The sequence below is a fragment of the Hesperophylax consimilis genome, chromosome 5 (genome assembly GCF_061612785.1).
Source record: "Hesperophylax consimilis isolate HC1 chromosome 5, BYU_Hcon_1.0, whole genome shotgun sequence".
NCBI classification, from domain to species: Eukaryota; Metazoa; Arthropoda; class Insecta; order Trichoptera; family Limnephilidae; genus Hesperophylax; species Hesperophylax consimilis.
Window position 1 is genome coordinate 16,597,351 of NC_142840.1, and position 19,930 is coordinate 16,617,280.

The 19,930-nt window shown below is 36.0% G+C and overlaps 1 protein-coding gene across 2 annotated transcripts; it reads left to right on the forward strand.

Annotated features, from left to right (window-relative positions):
• Positions 1-758: 758 nt before the first annotated feature.
• betaCOP (coatomer subunit beta) lies at positions 759-18,668 on the forward strand. 2 transcript variants are annotated; one of them, XM_089632021.1, is made up of 17 exons: positions 759-861; positions 2,110-2,205; positions 2,296-2,695; positions 3,850-4,057; positions 5,303-5,440; positions 5,745-5,970; positions 7,593-7,738; positions 7,888-8,028; positions 8,364-8,638; positions 8,797-8,984; positions 9,388-9,557; positions 9,677-9,805; positions 10,492-10,651; positions 12,821-12,982; positions 14,175-14,419; positions 16,056-16,208; positions 18,506-18,668. In XM_089632021.1, exons 2-17 carry the CDS (start codon positions 2,115-2,117, stop codon positions 18,578-18,580), a joined length of 2,907 nt encoding a protein of 968 aa, XP_089488147.1. In that variant the 5' UTR covers positions 759-861; positions 2,110-2,114; the 3' UTR covers positions 18,581-18,668. The 2 variants fall into 2 exon arrangements, with proteins under 2 accessions (XP_089488147.1, XP_089488149.1); XM_089632023.1 differs by having other exon boundaries at positions 14,175-14,410.
• The last annotated feature ends 1,262 nt before the right edge of the window (positions 18,669-19,930 follow it).

Sequence of the window (19,930 nt, forward strand, 5' to 3'; positions counted from 1 at the left end):
CATTCAACTAAAATTGCACAGTCTGATCCGCCATAAGCGTCTAATCTAAATATAATACAACGATTCTAAATTCTAACTAACTAATTGCAATCTATTAATTCAATATGGATTCAAAAATTTAGGAAAACAACAAACACTTAGAATACAAAATTAAAAGATATTACAAAAAATGTATAACATAAAATAATAAAACGTATTACACAATACCATTACAATACACACAACTCTACCTCATAATATTGCCTTTTTTCATTACCGCCTTTATTATTTTAGTCAAAAAAATTATTTTAAGTTTTCTGTTAACTGCTTCTCACTGCAACCAATGAACTTTTTTGTTTCTAAAAAAATAATTAATAAAATACAAACAAAAAAAGCCGATGGCACATTATTTGACCTAAGACTGGAGTATTTCAAAAATACTTTTGTTATCTAGATTTTAGGTAGTATTATGTTGAAATCTTAAACAATAAAAACTTAGAAATTCATATAACTTGAAATAAAGTAGGTACTTAATACTTTTATCAATTTTTACAACTATCCTCCGGATGCAGTGTTTGGTACCACTGACACTAAAGCGATATTTAAAAAATTAAGAAAAAGGTTCAGTTTTACGTATTTTCAATGTGCTTTATCTATGATGAACGAAAATATTCCCATCATAGAGATGTACTGCTCTCTTTATACACGGGATATTATATTACCCAACTAATATTGAATGTGTTGAATAGTACAGCTAAAATTCAAATTTCGCTGTTGGTAGCTCCGTATTTTGACAACCCGACACGTCCACGTAGTTCGTTTATTATCGAACTAAATTAAGTCAATTTTGCAAATATTGCACCATTTTCTACTATTTTTAATGTAAGTTTGACGCCAAATTATATTCTACCTCGAATAAAACCTCGGGTTATTCCGGCTGTTTAGGTTATATTAGTTATAAAGGCAAAGCCGGAAAGTAAAATTAAATTATATTCCGAGAAATAACACAATCGCTATCAAACTATTTGTCGACTATTGAAACATAACCACAGTGTAAAATACAATTGAGAGAAGACCGGTATAATGTTGGTTCTTGTAATCAAAACATAACACATCTTTCCATGTCAATCAACATTTCAGATTTGTCACGATTTAAATTTGACAAGTATGGTGTAAACAGGCCGATTGGCTTTTTTATGTACTGTGTTCAACCAAATATATTGTAGCTTTAAGTTACTTTGAAAGAATACAGTATTTATTAAAATAACAATTAGGTATAATGAATATGCATAAAATAATACCAAAATGTCAAAATATACAATCATAAAACAATAGGAAGGTGTAATGTCATGATGGGAGTGGCCTTGACGTATTGAATTTAGGGGCTGAAAACGTGAAAACTAATGCAATTAATAAGTGGGCTTACTTTTAAAACATTGTACTTTATTTGTCTTCCTAGTTTATTGCCAAAGTTAATAAAGAAATGAGCCAGAACTATACAGTACTAAACCGATAGTGATATTTACAAAATATTTAATGAAAATCCTATAATCAAATGATTTGTAATCATGTTCCGCCCATCGTAACAAATCGTAGTATGCTAAATAAAAAAGTGATTCATTGGATTCCAAGCTTTTTGCTTTATTGCTTAATTGGCAGTCTCCGTAGCGTAGTGGTCTTGGCTGTTGCGGGTTCAATTCCCACAGTGCAAAAATATATAAAACTGTTTTATAGTTATATTAGATATTTTGTTGCCAGGTCTGGTTGTTGTGATGTTTATTATTTAGTTTGATGATCCTTAGCAAAATAGCACTACAGCTACATTGTTTTCTTCATAATTATTTATATATTTTTAATGACATCTTTCACATGACCCCAAGCGATCTGTTATCAGCTGAATTTGGGTCATCGCAGATGTTTACGTAGCTGAAAATGTTAGGAACATTAATTAATAGCTAATATAATCTCTGAGCATAAAAATATTTAGGTATTTCTAATATATTCTGAACAGGAAGTAATTCGGTACCCTCCTGTGTATCCTACCCACCAGAATATCGCCATAGCCCACTTAGATTTGTTAATAATATGAAGGATTATTTCAATGATTTTAAACAAGTATTTTGTTTGCAGTTAAAATGGGTACAGTGGAGCAACCATGTTACACTATCATCAATGTTCCGACAGACTCGGAACCATTCAACGAGATGCAATTGAAGATAGACTTAGGTTTGCACTTCTAAACATTTACTATATACTTCTAAATATGTTTCTCATAAAGCTTCCTAAACCAATCATGCTTTGTCCTTGTGCTTTCAGAAAAGGGTGATCTGAAAACTAAAATTGAGGCACTGAAGAAAACTATCAACATGATACTTGCGGGAGATAAGTTGCCCAACATATTGATGATCATCATTCGGTTTGTGCTTCCCCACCAAGATCACACCATTAAGAAATTGCTGCTGATTTTCTGGGAAATTGTTCCCAAAACCACTGCTGATGGCAAGCTTCTGCAGGAGATGATCCTGGTGTGTGATGCCTACAGGAAGGACCTCCAACACCCGAATGAGTTCCTCCGAGGGTCCACCCTGAGGTTCCTGTGCAAGCTGAAGGAGCCTGAACTCCTGGAGCCTCTAATGCCGGCTATTCGTGCCTGCCTGGAGCACAGACATTCTTACGTACGGAGGAATGCTGTTCTGGCCATATTTACTATTTTCAAGTAAGATTCATCATTTTAGGATATTCAAGATCACCAAACTAGGCAATGGTCATCTTACTTATGTGACTTGGGCTTGTGGAGAGCACTGTGTACTGTACTACTTGTAGGGCAAGCGTTTATTAGGAGATTGAGCCTCGAAGGTATTCATGGACATTTTGTATTACTGCTAACTTTATTAGAATCCAAACAGTTAGAGATAGAGGGACCCAGTGTTGCGAAAGAGGCTTGTTAACCGTTAAATAAGAATATAAATTGAAAGATGTATTAGACCGGAGTCCTTTAAGTTAACTGTAAATGGAGGGTGCTGGGTTTCTAGTCAGTGAGCTGCTATATGTCCAGAGCCTGGTCTGGTTGCTGTGAAGTCGTATATTCAAGGAGAGTATATACTGTTTCTTCCAGCGGGAAGAAGCAGTTCGTAGTGAAGCGTTCAGAGTAGATGTCGGAAGAGAGAACCATGAGATTGCTTTTCCCGCAGTATATATACCGTGCACAGTACGGTGCGCGTGCATCAGGACCGCCCCTTGTTAATGAAGTGCATTTCTGTGCAGCTTCGTGTGTTTTTCACGTGACTTTAATATGTAGTCAATATTAAATTTATTTATTCATTATTACTTTTTACGCCGCTTCATCTCATGACTACTGTTTTTCCCTAGCATTTTTTATGTTTTTATAGTAAATTGTATAATTTGAATTAGTGGGTCCTCCGCCCGAAATTGGTGTGAGGAAATCCTTACAACTACTTAATATCAATGTTTACATATTTAAATCTTACTTTACAACATAGACGCGAGTCCAGCCTTTCAATCTGTATATTTTTATTTGGTGTAACTGCGGCTAGACTAACGCAAATCTAACATTAATTTGTGCAATTAAATGTGAGTAGAGAGATATTTCACTTGTTAGTTCGTGCTTTGCGGTGATTGGCTGGCAGTCGCCGTTCAGTGTTTTGCCTGGCCCGATGCATTGGCAAAAGAGAGGGGATGCGACATAAATACTGGGTCCACAGCACACGCTCTATTCAGTCTTCCCCGGTCGGGGCGAGGATACGATGTAAACACTAGCTTTCTTATCCTGCTGTGCTCAGAAAGCTGCTTTGTGGCTTTTGGGTTGCATTGCGTTCAATACAGAAGACTTATAATGTGTTCGTTTTCCAGAAACTTTGAATTCCTCATTCCGGATGCCCCCGAGCTGATTGCCACATTCCTGGAGAACGAGCAGGACATGTCCTGCAAACGCAACGCCTTCCTTATGCTCCTCCACACCAACCAAGAGCGTGCCCTCTCCTACCTGGCCTCTTGCCTGGACCAGGTGCACACCTTCGGAGATATCCTGCAGCTTGTCATTGTAGAGCTCATATACAAGGTAATCATTATGTCATTGTATAGTGAAATACACTAAACTCGCATATAAGGTTCACATATAGCAATAAAACACACACTCTGTATACATATAAGTGTAGAATTAAAGTTTAAGGCGGCAGCGTGACCGTCTTACTTTCGGAGATGTGTAGATAAATAAATCTGAAAATACCACTTTAACCGTTATTTAGCGCTATCGCGCTGCAAGAGTTACTCATGAAAATTGCGATGCAGCACTGCGTGCTTTAGTGTGCTTTTGTCGGTCCTCAGGAGAACTCGTGTTACATTTGAGTGCGGCGTATTGTGATTGGCGCATGTCTTGATAACTGTATTTATTGTTTATCCTGCAAAAAAAATACACACTAAAGTGAATTGATATTTTTCACCATGTCGTATGTTAGTTCTATTGCGGACGATACTTTCTAAAAAAGTTTTTACAAAATCGCAAAACCAACAGCCTATTTCAATTTAATTTTCTCAACGTTACGTCTTGAAAATATTGTCAAAGAAACCAATCGTTATGCTGCACAACCAATCGTTATGCGGTCAAAAAGTGGACACCAACTACTGTGAATGAAATAAAAACATTCATTGCCGTCTTACTGAAAATGGGGGTAACAAGACGAGCCACCATTTTTCTTATCGGAAAAGGGATTCCAATGAGATAAGCTGATCCATCGTCATATGCGCTCGCTGTAAAAAGGGACTACATAGACTTTGCACGCGAAAATATGATGAAGCGACATATTATTTAATGTGTAGTTTTTTTATTAGAAGCATAAAATATCGTTCTTTACTTGATTAATTGAAAAAAAAAAATTAAAATTTGGTTATATTTATCCAAGTTATTGCATTTTTACTAAATTGCATACTTTTTTCCTAAACACTGTAGCAATTAACATACATACTAGCAAAATAAGCATAGCATTAAAATCGTTAATTCAGTTAATTTTGAATACATTGTTGTTTTATTTTTGCATGTTCAAATGACTACTCACCAGACAAATTCCACACAGCAGACATTCAGAACTTAATACATAGTACATAACATAATATATGTACATGCATACTTCCTTTGCATTCCTGATGTTTACAGGTTAATGCAATACTTTTCATGATTTTCGTACATTTTCTATTTTTCGATGCACACATATATAGGCGTTGCGCCGAGGGCACGGTTTATTCGCACTCTTATATATATCCATAGCGGTGGAGAGGTTAATTAAAAGGTGGTTTTGTTATTATAAAGGTGTGCCACACAAATCCTCTGGAGCGATCGAGGTTCATCCGCTGCATCTACAACCTCGTGAACTCTCAGAGCGCAGCTGTCAGGTACGAGGCAGCCGGGACGCTCGTCACTCTGTCCACTGCTCCCACGGCTATCAAGGTAATTCTATTTAGTCATTCGTAAAGTTGTTATCAATTAGTGTATAAAACTGGAACCGCTTTGCTGGGCAGGATATGCAGCAAGAATGGAAATTAGCTAAACTTAGGTGATTGGATAGTGCAGATATGAATACCACTTCTTTAGGCATTAGACACTTAATGGATACAGCAGGAAACCAGCTTGAGTGAAGGCGGCCAGGATTCTTTTCTTTGAGATGAGTAAACAGTTTCCAATGATAAAGTTAATTTGTATTCAAATAATCTTTGTATACAAATTGTAAAAACTTAATGCTTTTTATTCTCAGGCTGCCGCCTCATGCTACATAGAGCTCATAGTCAAGGAAAGCGACAACAATGTGAAGCTGATAGTGCTAGACCGTCTGCAGGCGCTCAGGGGCGGCGCGATAGCCGGTGCGGGATCGGACCCCAACGCAAGCGGGGCCTCCCGGGTACTGCAGGACCTGGTCATGGATGTGCTGAGAGTCCTCGCCAGTCCCGATCTGGAAGTGCGCAAGAAGACACTGGCTCTTGGTAACTAGATTGTTATTGATAGCACCAAAGTTAATTTAAATATCTCAATGTCACCTAATTATTGATTTCCCGTAGTGTTTTACCGTTGAATCGGGGAATGAGCAACGAGTAGGCAGAGAGGATGGACCTCTAAACTGAGTCTTGAGGTCCTGCACTCCTTGCTTCAATCACATTCATACATACCTTTCTGTTATTCTGACTCTTGACATAGTCTGACTCGAGTATTTGGTTCACTTGATCGTGCCATATCTTCCTGGGGCGTCCCCGACTTATACCATTCACTTTCACAACCTAATATTTTCCTTACACCCTTTCTTCGTTCATCCGCTCTACATACCCAAACCTGTAGTCGCAAATATTGCATGCAAATCTATTTGTGGTTCTTTTCATAAAGTGAACTGTAATAAATAATTTTTCAAGTTATTCTAATCAATAACTTTTCAAATTGACACAACTATTAGGGATAGCTGGTTAACGGATAGAATTGGGAAGGGATTCCGACTTATTCTTCTGGTACACGTCTTGTTGCGAATCGATATTATGGCCCTGAGGGACACTGCGGGTGGTAATCACTGCATAAGTTTATGTAATAGATTCGATATTATACTCACTGAGGGAGCACTTAACATATTCATGACACAAGCTTTCTTAACATATGGTATGTATGGTTTGTACAATACATTGTTGCAATGTCACTGACGCACGTATATACTCCACACTGTTGGACAGGGACAGGTAATTGGATGGAGGACTACAGGAACATATGTTAAAGGAAGATGCATATATTTGCATCAACAGTCCCTTTCCTAATCTTACTCATTACGCTTACATTAGCCTTGCATTCTTTGCGAATCTCCACATTTTTCACATGGTCATACACAGGTTTACCGCACATCCATATTATGCAATGTGGTTTTTATAGTTATGTACTTACTATATACAATTGGAGAAGTAGCTATTTTTATGGTCGTTTCTCAGTCACCATGTCTCTTGAACCCTCTTGATCTCTTCTGGGTTAAAGGAGAGAAACTTCTTTATCACTCAACTTTTAACAACTGCCTCGGCGGGAAAAGAACTCTTAGAACGCGACGTTCCGTTTTGACCGCCGCGGTCTGACTGCCCGCTGTGTGCGTTGTTGTTATAGTATCAGTACATTCTAATGAACGCCGAACGCGGAACTCGGAACTCCTGTCCGCTCTCTGTGTGCTCCCGCTCTTAACTCTCACTCCAGAAGACAAGTGGAAACTGGAGTGGCAATTATCCAACTTGCTCATCTCGTACCTGTCTCTACCATAAAATTCTTTCAATCAATTAATTCCTCCATTCCTCAAATGAATAGACGAGCGATCATGGAAACAAGAACAAACCAAGTGTGCGGAGGGCGGGAGGCGGCAAAAATGCAGTGAATCAGATAGGTTACTAGAGAGACAACTAAAAGTTCAAGAATAGGGTCAGGGCAGTTATGTTATTTATGTTAGGGAAAGTCTATTAATTGGGATGTCTTTCTACTGAGTTCTGACAGCCTCACTACCTGTTGTAAATTCTGGTCTCTCATCAAAAGTTAGAATATATTTATATCATTATTTCAAACTGTTCATTAATTTATCTCCTAACCGTTTCAGCCATGGATCTTGTATCATCGCGTAACATTGAAGAGATGGTGCTTCTGCTAAAGAAGGAAGTATCCAAGACACATAACGTAGAGCACGAGGACACAGGGAAATACAGACAATTACTTGTGAGAACTTTGCACACAGCTTGCATTAAGGTTTGTTACCCATCTTTGTCTTGTCATTCCATTAAAAACGAAGTACAAATCAATGCATTTTATTTCATCCTATGTAATGTTTCATTACTTGTTTAGTTAGTTAGCTAGTGTAAAAATAATTGCACAGTGGATAAATTTATTATTTGCAGTTCCCTGATGTCGCTGGAACAGTTATTCCCGTCTTGATGGAGTTCCTCTCAGATTCCAATGAATTGGCTGCTTCTGATGTTCTGGTGTTTGTGCGGGAAGCCATTCACAAATTTGGGAACCTTAAATCACTAATTCTAGAGGTAAGCCCAGTATCCGTATTGAATGTTCCATCTAAATAATAATTGTAGTAGTTTTTAAGTCGCATTTTGTAATATGGAGTTAGAAATCTGATATCTATAATGATAATGCCACGTCTGAAGGTGCCCGTACAAGGGACAGGGTCGGTTGAAAATAATATAACAGAATTACAGTAAAACCCACACCTAAGGTACACACAAGGTGAAGTTGCTCTGATAAGGGACACAGAGAGGGTACCAGATGAAAACTGAAATTAAAAAAATGTATTTGGAAAATCGTAGTCTTGTGTAAAAAGTTGTCTCATTTAATAAAAAAATTTACCTCTATTTTTACTTAGAAACTCCTGGATTGGTTCCCCATGATGAGATCACTTCGCGTGCTCCGCTCGGCTCTCTGGCTACTCGCCGAGTTTTGTGAAGGTCTCGAGGGCGCCCAGGCTGTGCTGGAGGTCATCAAGACCTGTCTGGGGGACCTGCCCCTTGTGGCCGAGGAGACCAAGACTAAGGATAAGGAGGGGAAGGGGAATGAAGTGAAGGTCAATACGCAGGTCACCAGGCAGTTGGTGACCTCCGATGGGACATACGCAACACAGTCTGCTTTCAGTGTTGCCCAGTAAGTATTATTGACGTAAAAAAAATATTATATTCTTTGAATACAAGACTTACTTTCTCAAATGCTTGCAGAAATTAGTCATGGAAAAAGATTTTAACAAATTATTTTTATTTTCTTATACATGTATTATTTTGTATTTATTTTATTTCCGGTTTCAGGTCGGAAAGTACCATTGTGTCATCATCATCTTCCAAGCTGCTCCGTTCCGGAATCCTGGGAGGAGATATGTTTTTGGGAGCCTGCTTGGCCTCAGCCTTGGTGAAGTTGGCTTTGCGTTACCAGAATGTTGCCCTCACCAATGAGGCCATGCTCATCATGGCTGCCATTCTGAACTATGGAAAAGCTGGTTAGTTTTAAAACATGTTCCTCTTCTTCATGCATCTTCTGGTGTTCAGCTTTATGGTAATGTTGACATCCTTTGACTTGTTCCTAATCCACTCATTTTCTTTGTATCTCGTAAGGATATACATACATAGCTTGACTCTTTTCACAGCTCTGTGTAGTGGATATTTATGTCGCAACTTTCTGATAGTTCGTATTTACGTTCCAAACATGAGTATTGGTAATATGCATTTATTAAATATGTAAACATGTTGGAGGTATTATCATTATCTTCTTGTTTTTGAGGATGTGCCTAGGTTAGCTAAAGGCAGTCCATCACACATATCTGTTCATATTTTCATAGGCAGAGTCTTAGTCTTCCCTTCGTTCTTTCCCTACATGCAATTTAATTGAATATTTTTGTTCAGGAATCTCGACGAAGCCAATCACCAATGACGACACGGAGCACATCCTCCTCTGTCTGCGAGTGCTGAGCGAGAGGCCCCCTCTGCTGGTGCAAATTTACACCACTGAGTGCAGAATGGCACTATCCAACATGCTGCAAGCAAGCCAGAACGCTCTCGAATTGGCTAACAAGGTTGGCAATCAACAGCAAATTGTTGAAACCATTGTATTACGCATTTCATTTGTACAATTTTTATTTAGAAATAACCTTTTAGTAATAATATTATTTATATCTTTCAATATCTATTTTAGGAGAAGGAAAAAGCTCTGGCCGGAGTTGCTGGCATTGCAGGAGTAGAGCAGACTATCAACTTCTCGCTCTTGGCCGGATCACGAGAGGCCGGAGGTCATGATGTATTCGAAGTGTCGCTCAACAAAGCTGTAAGTCTGAAACATAACCCCTCCAGCGTTTTAGGGTCATATATGACCGGGTGTCCATATTTTATATAATTTTTTTTTTTTTTTTTGTATCATGCTGAAATACATAATTTTTTGACGTTAAAAAGAGAAATAATAATTATTATTTTTCGGAATAACTTATTGAGTAAAACCTCAAATTATAATATTTAAATATTGAAGACAATATTAGTGATTTTTAAACGCAAATCTGAAACAGAAAAATCAGAAAAGGAAACGGTCACATCTGGGACTCCTGGGTTCGAGTCCCAGATGTGACCGTTTCCTTTTCTGATTTTTCTGTTTCAGATTTGCGTTTAAAAATCACTAATATTGAAATAATAATTCTTTTCAGATTGTCTAAAATATTTATACATGGCGCCATTTAAAGCAGTTTTCATAGGCCTTTACATTATTTTTTCTGGGCTTATAAACAGACTTATCTAAAAAATACTCAATTATTTCAAAGGCCAAGATGTATTCTACTCGCAGTATTTAATTAAAGCATCTGAAACATTTCTAGGCGACTAAATTTTCAAACCAAAAACACATGATTTTGCATTACTACGTATGGCATCGCCTTTAACAAAAATTTTTTTATAATTTCAATATACTATGTAGTGCTGTGTTGACACTACCTATCTATAATTTTTTATTTATTTGTTTTCCAGGTGGTTGGCCGCCCCGGACAAGGAGACGAAGAGGACGCCCCATCCCGCCTGGCTAAGGTCACGCAGCTCACCGGCTTCTCAGATCCCGTCTATTCCGAGGCCATTGTCACAGTCAATCAGTATGACATTGTGCTCGATGTACTGATTGTCAACCAGACAGGTAACCACAAATTTCACACAGCTTTTTACGTCTGGAATATCTAGGTCAACACAGTTGCTTTTAGCAGCTTTTAAAGTCATATCCATTGAGGATTTGGAAAATATACATTTAACTGCCATATTATTTTTGATCCAAATTTTTTCAATGTGAAACTCAGATGTTACGGATAGTAACTTACATGGCTGTTTTAAGCAACTTTTAAAGTCGTATCCAACAATCCAAGACTAGTACTAGTCTTCAATCAAATAGTCTGGATTTTGTGTTCATCATATTGTATTTTACAATTGATTTGAACATTTCTACCTCTTTTGTGTCAACTATGGGTAGAGGTTGACTCGTTGACAAACTAGAACTTTAATATAAATTCGATGAATTGTTCAAATTCTGTGAAATAACCTGTCCTAAGCATCTGTCTATCATATACATAAAACAAATACCAAACACCCTATAATATTAATCCAACTCCAGTGAAATAGTGGCAATATCAACAACTCTGGCCGCTAGAGGCGTTAGTGTAGCATATTGACTTTGACCATGGAGCTAACAAGCCCTGGACGGAACTATAAATAAATTTATTGGATAAATTTGAAGCCGCTGGGTGAGGGGGAAGATGTATAAAAAATATCTATAAATAAAAATACCTACTTAATTTTTGTATTAACGTACCATTCCCTGTTTCATCAAATACCAAAAAAAAAAATTATAGGCCGTTATAATTCCATTAAAAATATGAAAATGAAATTAAAATAGTTACAATAATACAACTTTGCATACAATCATTTCAAAAGTTTGTCAAACAAGATGGCTGCCAGGCAATTTCTCCTCGCCCTTTGGCTTCAATGCCATTCATACAAAATTGTACTAATGCTCTATCCAGGGCTTTTCAAGTCCAAGACTTGACATTGCTTTCAATGGTGGCAAATTGAATTTATTTAGTAGATACTTGGTGTGGTTTTGCGCTTTCTAAATTGTATTTTGATCAATATTTATAAAATATAGTGGGCACGGGCAGACGTTGTTCTGCCACAATCCACCTTCTATGTAGGGATGTTAAAATTTGTGGTTGTCTGTATTTTTGCATGAGAAATCTGAAATAAAAAAAATATTTTTTTTAGATTTTGTCATTAACGCCATCTATCGGTCTGAAACTATCCTACATTTCAAGCTGGAACCAACCATACACTTTCACAAATGTTTATTGAAATCTGTCGGGCGGTTTCGGAGATTGTGTGAGCGTGTACAAACACAGTGGCACGTGATTTTTATATATTAAGATATGTATACCCAAAAAGTAGGTTCCATGTGTGCACTTTACGGATGTAATAATAACAATCAACAAAAACACTCGCATGTTTTCAGGATGCCAAAAAACCTTAAAACAAAGAGTGAAATCTACAAAAATTCTTATAATTGTATTCTATATTTTAAAGTATTTCATCACATTTCTAAGCCATCAAAGACAGATTTACAAAACCCGTTTAACATTTGTTATGTATGAGTAAAAAAAGCGGTAAAATTGTATGTAGGCAGTGGCGGCTCGTGACTTTTGGGTGTACTAGAGTGCTCCTGAAAATCTTCATAAAAAAATCGATTTTTCAAAAAAAAAAATTCGTTTTGAGCTACAACAATAATTGCCATTTTTGTAATATTAGCACTCTAGTACACCCAAAAGTCACGAGCCGCCACTGTATATAGGTTACCTTTTTTTTTTTCGATTCATTTAATTTTATAAATGTAAAACAAAGAATTTCTTACATACACATAAAATCCATTCAAATGTATGAAAGAAAACCAATGCGCACAACTCACGCCGCTAGGAGGCGCTAGTGTAACATGTTGCCATCAGAATGTATGGGAAATATCAAAAGTTGGAGGTATTGTTAATACTATAGGGTATTTGCAAATACACATAATGCATTTCGTATAAAGAATTACAAAATCATTTGGTACCTAATTTATCGCTTGTCTGATACGATAAGTATTTCCAATAAGTAGTTTTGAAAATGAAAAATTATTTCAAATTACTTAGTTACCTATGCACCAACAACCGTAATTAGTGTGTTTAACTAGATTCAGTAGGTTTTGTGAAATTCTTAGTGATGCATATCTCTTCTATTCCTGCATCATCTCTGAAAAAGTGATTTTATACTACCTTTCTCCAATTTGTAGGTGACACTCTTCAAAACTGCACCCTGGAGATGGCCACCCTGGGAGACCTGAGTCTGGTGGAGAGACCCCTCCCGGTGGTGCTTGCCCCTCACGACTTCTGCACCATCAAGGCCCACGTCAAGGTCGCCTCCACAGAAAACGGAATCATTTTTGGAAATATAGGTGTGTGTGCATCGATATATAATAACAGTAGATTTAGTCCTCTCATACCTAAATTCAATCTAAAAATTACACCACGTGAGATTAATTTCTTAATACAACTCCCCATCGAATTCCGATGCCTCTGTTCAAAAGCCAACATATAAATGTAATTTCCAATATAAAACATAGCACAAAGTTATCCTTAAAATTCACCTTAAAGGTCACAAGATATAGAGATGAACTTAACAACCCAACTTGATGTAAACTTGTTGTACAAGCTTCTGAAACCATTAGCGAAACCAGAGATGATCATTCATTTTGTTGCTTGATGCAGTTGTTTTGCTAGAAAGAAATTTAAGATTTTTTATCAATTCTTACTTTAATCCATACGCCGCCTCGAAGCTATCTATTAGTTTTTTTTTTCAATATTCGTATAACTGATTAAATTGTTAATGATAAAGTCCGAGAGAGCCCCTACTTAAAGTATTGCCGAAGTTCGTGTTTGAAAAATGATCTTCACAAAGCTATGTAGTCTATTGAGCGTTTGGACGAATTTGCTGCAAAACAAATTTGCTCTGTGCAGACCAACAAAAGTTATAAAACCAGTATTTTTAATTTCGGTGTTAATGTTAAAGTTCATTCGCCCTGTCTCTAGATATTACTTAGTCGATGTATGTGTGCAAATACATAAAACCATTTCCAGGCATTGCCGTCTTCTTTCACAATGTAGTATAATTGGAGAATATTTTAAAGTGGAAAATACTCTCTCAGTATCGCCCTGGTGCAAGAACACCATTCGAAATCGAAATGTTGCTTGAAATGGCTTTAGTCATGTTTGGTGACCAGATCTGAATAACCAAGTACCAAGCACAATATAACCCAATTGGGTGTGGCCGTTGAATAAAGAACAACACAAGAAGTGCCTTGTGGGCGTGTTTCGTGATCCAAATATTTGCCTAATTGGGGCTCAAATTTCCAAAACAAATGAACGAAATTCAAATGGGATAGAGATCTACGATGAAAGGTGGGTGTAGCGAGAAGGAGAGCTGGGCTGTTGGGCTAAACGGAACATTTATTTCCATTCAAATTTGTATGTAAGGCACTTCAAATGTTATTCTATGGGGGTGGCTTGGTCCCTCTTGTAACAGTTTTTGATCTATGTTGTTTATTTAAATGAAGGTGAAGTTATTAATTGTAACTCTCCCCATGACAGTTTACGATGTGACTGGTGCCGCGTCCGATCGGAACGTGGTGGTGCTGAATGACATCCATGTGGACATCATGGACTACATCGAGCCAGCCTCGTGCAGCGACACGGACTTCAGGCAGATGTGGGCCAACTTCGAGTGGGAGAACAAGGTGTCGGTCAACACCAACCTGACGGACCTGCACCAGTACCTGCAGCACCTGCTCAGCTCCACCAACATGAAATGTCTCACTCCAGACATGGTAAATAATGTCCGTCTTTTGTATGTTTTCTATGCTTTTTTTTGATTGTTTGTTGCTCTCTGATGTCTTATGTGAGGTATTCAAATTTTCTTCTTCATTCTCCACTGTAAAGCTTGTATTTTTTTTCCAGTGCTGTTTGTTTTTTAATTTGTTATTTTTAGTATATTATTATTTGTTTATTTTATGTGTGTATCACAAATTTTATTGTTCTTTAAAAGTATGTATATTTTAACCTTACAGAAGGCTCTGAGGAAAATAATTTCCCTCAGGGCCTATGTCATCTTTAGGGATGCTGTGAGGGGGGTGTGATTTACACATTATTTATATTAGATATTTATCTAGTAAAATTTTGCTTGTGTGATTTGTTTAACATTTTTTTATGATATAAATATATTTTGCTTCTATTTGGCTTTCATTAACTTTTTGGAATATTTTTTATGTTTTTGTTGATTATCAAACTTTGTCAGATAACCAACTTTGGTGCAATTTTTTTAATATTTTGTAGTTTATTCATCAGTGCAAATTCACATAAATTAGTATTAATAAATATTGGGAAAATCTTAGTAGAGGGGATTAATACGATTACTGTACAGTGGACATAATGTTTCTTTTTTAACACCTCAGGCCTCTGGCGTATTCTATCAGAATTTGCGTGTATTTCCAATTTGCAATAAAATCAGAATAAATGGAATATTTCTGAAGGTATCCGAAAATTATTTTTTTTTTATAAGGTTATGAAATATGCTTTCAAATTTTATTATTAGAAACAAACATATAAATTTTTAAATGTTTAAATTTTGGATGCAAACACAGTCCAGTCAGTAGAGGTTTTTGTCTTGCAAAATGTGGTCTAAAAAATATTTTGATTTTGAAGGTCGCAATTTTGTATGAAAGGTGCCAAAAATTGGTTTTTTCAAAATAATTCCTCAACGGTCGATTTTACATCAAAGTTGTCAAAGATAAAATTTCTATCTTATGTATCTTTTTTCTAAGTATAGTATAACGAGTTACAGCGGCGTAAAGATTTTTTTTAAATTTATAATACCCATTTTTCGAATTTTATTTTGCCTACAATAATGTACAATCTCTACAATATAAAATGAAAATATCTTTTAGACCACCTTTTGCAAGGCAAAGGCCTTTTTAATCTCTACTGACTGGACTATATTATGCCACTGCATCAATATCTTTTAAGCTATTTGGTATTGTCATTGATGACGGATACATTTCACTATTATCCGCCCCAACTTGAAGTTGTCAATAAAAACCTTGAATTATCCAGAAATTATTATACACTTTCTTGTTAACAAATTATTATAAGTAATAATTATTCGACTGAAATATCCATACAAATTGAAAATATCTCCTGACTAAAAATAAATGCCGCCGACGGGAATTGAATCTGCACCTTCTGATTGCCGGTCAGGTGCTCTGAACCACTAAGCTACGTCAGCTTATTCCCAACCCGCCAAATAATTCAATAAGTATTTTCAATTTGTATGGATATTTCAGTCGAATAATTATTGCTTATAATAATTTGTTATCCGTTGTGCCATGCATAAAAAAACCTCGTCTTATAAACGCAAGTTTATCATTAAAAAATTACACTTTATTGTTATTCTTATGTGAATTGTTTATTTCGCAGGCTTTATCTGGCCAGTGCGGCTTCATGGCAGCAAACATGTACGCCCGCTCTATATTTGGAGAAGATGCGTTAGCCAATCTCAGCATAGAAAAGCCATTCAACAAGCCCGACGCTCCCGTTGTAGGTCATATCAGAATCAGAGCCAAAAGCCAGGTTTGTCTATAATCCTCCATAATAATATTATGATCAAACAAATGTTGTTTCGTCTTTCATTTGTGGAGCTATTTATACCCGCTCTGGAAATGTCATCTAATACAAGCGCGTAATCTTCTTGTGGTTTGCTTGATTTCTAATAAACACCCATTGTTTTCCTAAGCTAATCGCGGCGCCCGTCGCTATGGATAAAAATATCATTTTAAAATAATTTTACACTAAACGTGTTTATAAATAGGATAGATATTAACAGCCACCTATTATAGCTTTTTTATTATTGCAGGTTATGTGCATAAAATCAATCTGTTTAGTAAATAAATAACTGGTGAAAATGGAAAGTTGAAGAAAAAAAACTAATATTTTACGGAAATTGTTAAAGTTGACTTATTTCAGTTTCTAAAACCGTGGTTGCAAGAGTTTGAACTTCAAAGGCCAATAAGATTGCTTCATTTCTAAGTCCTATTCCAACAATTCTATGAAAATTATTGTTCTTACATATGACTCGAATTGAATGGCACACACACAACCGGTGATTTTTGGTAATGGTTAATTTTTGAGGAATATTCCTGAAGTTGGGATAAATTATTTTACTATGCGAAAATGGTGAAATCCACAAGAGGTGGTCTCCTACAACAAAATTTCATGTTATATACAAATGTATCATATATTAATTTATTAGAGCATGCTAAGGAGAGAACTAGAATTTTCGGAAAATATGTGAAACCGCACAAGAGTCCCAACTGCTCCCAACGTCTGGAGGGAGGGGAAGGACATGGGAAAGAGGAAGGTTGGGAAGTGCCTTGCTATTCAGATCCGGTCACCAATATGGCCAAAGACATTTCAAGAAACATTTCAATTCTGAATGGTCGTCTTACCCAAGGCGATACTGAAAGTATCTTCCACTCTGGAACGTGCCGCAAATATATTATACACGGTGTCCGGAAACTCGTAGTACAAGCGGGAAACTGGAGAATCTACACCACATGGGGAACCCAAAAAAACATAAAGTTTTTTGATTTGAGCATTTTCAAAAAAAAAAAAAAAAAAAACAAAAAAAAATATTTTTCGGTAATTTTAGGGTTAAAGTTTTTTCTGGTGTTTAGGGTTGAATAACAGATGTTTTAACCCTGCAGAGCAGAAATATTTTATGATTACACCGGGTTAAATGAAGGGTGATTTCAAAATAATGCTTCAAATCCGAGTTTCTTCATTTGTTTTACTTTCAAATAGTTTTAATTAGTTGGGTACTTTGATCTTCAGTAATAATTTATAAGAATTTAATAAAAAAAAAATCAACTTCAAACTCGATTTACTCGATAACGAAAGCTCAAATAAAAAAAAAAAATACTACAAAATCGACTCCAAATAGATTCACCAGTTTCCCGCTTGTACTACGAGTTTCCGGACACCCTGTATATTATTTTAATTGAGTAATTTGTGAAATAACACAAATTAATCAAATAAATTTTACTTGCGCACGCCGGCGATTGAACCCGCGACCTCCATCTTGCTAGTCGAAAGCCTTACCCCTTGACCACAGAGGCAGTACTGAAGATATAAGCCGTCAAAATGTTGATATTCGCCAGGTCGATAAGTGTGTGATATAATAAGTAGAACAGCAGTATTGCTGCACTGCCATTCGAATTATGAATTTTGTCTCATTTGACCTCTATTGTATACGTTTTACCAACTATATTTTTGGAGATATCGTAAATCTATTGACTTTTTAAATATAATACATTTTGATCAAAAAGCCTTAAAATTTCTTAAAAAAAAAAAAAAGTTTCCGACTTTGGGGAATTTATATTAGGTCGAGGAATATTACCGGGTGCACTTCACTACACACAACGGAACAAATTTTTACGACTGATTCGATTTGCGCGCAAACCACGAGTTATCAAAAGCGCACTGCTAGTTTAACATTTATATTTTGAGTACATACATACATACAATGGTTTTTATAATGGAATTTCATGTAGATCAAGTGTTTGAGTGCCAAAATGTTAAAATTCCATATTAATTTGTCTTCTTTCATATCAATATTTGTACAATATCAAGATTTGGCCAAATTGAAATCTGGATAATGACAAATGATTGAATTTAAACTTATCAAAAGTACGCACCACCCACATGAAATTACATTCAAAATCGGGATGGCAAAAATTGCATCGCACTAATAATCCCATAATGTGAATAAGTCTTAACAATGTATTAAGTGTTAGTGCCTGTAACTTATTTTAGAATGTCTTAAATATTTTATAAAAATTCTAATTTATGTTGTTTTTATTTGTCCACAGGGAATGGCTTTGAGTTTGGGTGATAAGATAAATATTTCGCAAAAGGCCAGCAGTAAACTTGTTTGCACATCTTAAGTATTATCGCATTTGTAGTTTGTTACTATTTAATCTATCTACTACATACTGTTTTACTGTAAGTACAATAATTATTATAAATAAATAAATATTTTAGCCAATCCTTGTGTTTATTTACAACCTATTTACTAACATGAAACCGTTACTGACTTGCTGTGGTTTGATGTAACAAAATGTACGAGACAGCGTACTTATCAATTTGAAGAATGAATTAGAATCATCAGAATTTATCATTGTAGGTAACGACGGAAACCAGGAGTAGCATACTGACTGCCTTGACTAGCAGCATTTCAAAAGACCAGTTAATCGTAGATGTAAACTTTGAAGCTGCTATATGTATGTACATACTATCAATCCTAAGGCAGAGCAAAGTTTGCAAATTTTTTATAAAAATAATTATCACAAAATTTAGTACATACATTACTGCGATTCATTCTTTCCTTGAAGAGTGGACTTGCACCAAATAATGCTTCAACTTCAGTAGAATACTGACAGGATCAACAATGCTGGCTAAAGGCGCTAGTGCATAATGAAATTGACATTCCTTTCAATTATTCATCAATAGATTTTTATCTAATAAAATAATTATATTACCGCCATCTATGAACGATCAGTTGATGAACAATTTTAAGTTTACCCAAATGTATGAAAGAAAATCTACCCATATAACTCCTGCTGCTAGCCTGATGTAGCCCACTCGAGCGATTGGTTGTATATTTAAATACATTCACCATGTTATTTAATTAACATCATTCCTCAAAATATTAATATTAACGGCTTACTGCATTTTAAAGCCAACAAATCCACCTAAATTTCGACGTTTAACCCATATTTTTAGATTCTATAAATATGGCACATTATGGCAAGCGATTGCTTAAAACATTTTTGCAAACTTGCCATAATATGCCAAAAATCACTTGAGTGGATAAAGTGATGCCAACTCAGCTTCTTTAGAGCTAGATCTAGCTCAAAATTGAAAAATTCTTAGCTCGTTTTTCAGATTATCTAGCTCCTTTTTTAATACAAAACTCATAATGCAAATGATAAAATGACAATTTCTGAGTTATTTCTGTAGTTATTCCTATAATTATTATTATTAGGTTGGCATTATTTATCTCCCTAGAACGGGTCGTTTCTACGGCTTGTTCTTGAGTTCAACAGTTCGGCTGTGGGAAGATTTTCGTGTTTCCTCCCTCCTACAACATGGGTCTCTTCATGACCCATTTTCACAACCTCATCTTCTCAAGAAGACCCTTCGCAAAGTATCTCCAAAGATGACACTGGCCCTGAGTAATTTATTTTCCTCGAGGCTTCCTGTGTGGAGTTGATGTTAAAAAAATATTTGTTGAA

Excerpts from the sequence above, each read along its gene's own strand:
- betaCOP (XM_089632021.1), top strand. The coding sequence starts at position 2,115 with ATGGGTACAGTGGAGCAACCATGTTACACTATCATCAATGTTCCGACA. Across the intron at positions 5,971-7,592 it reads CAAGAAGACACTGGCTCTTG|CCATGGATCTTGTATCATCG; the intron begins GTAACTAGATTG and ends TAACCGTTTCAG. Across the intron at positions 14,420-16,055 it reads CTCCAGACATGGTAAATAAT|GCTTTATCTGGCCAGTGCGG; the intron begins GTCCGTCTTTTG and ends TTTATTTCGCAG.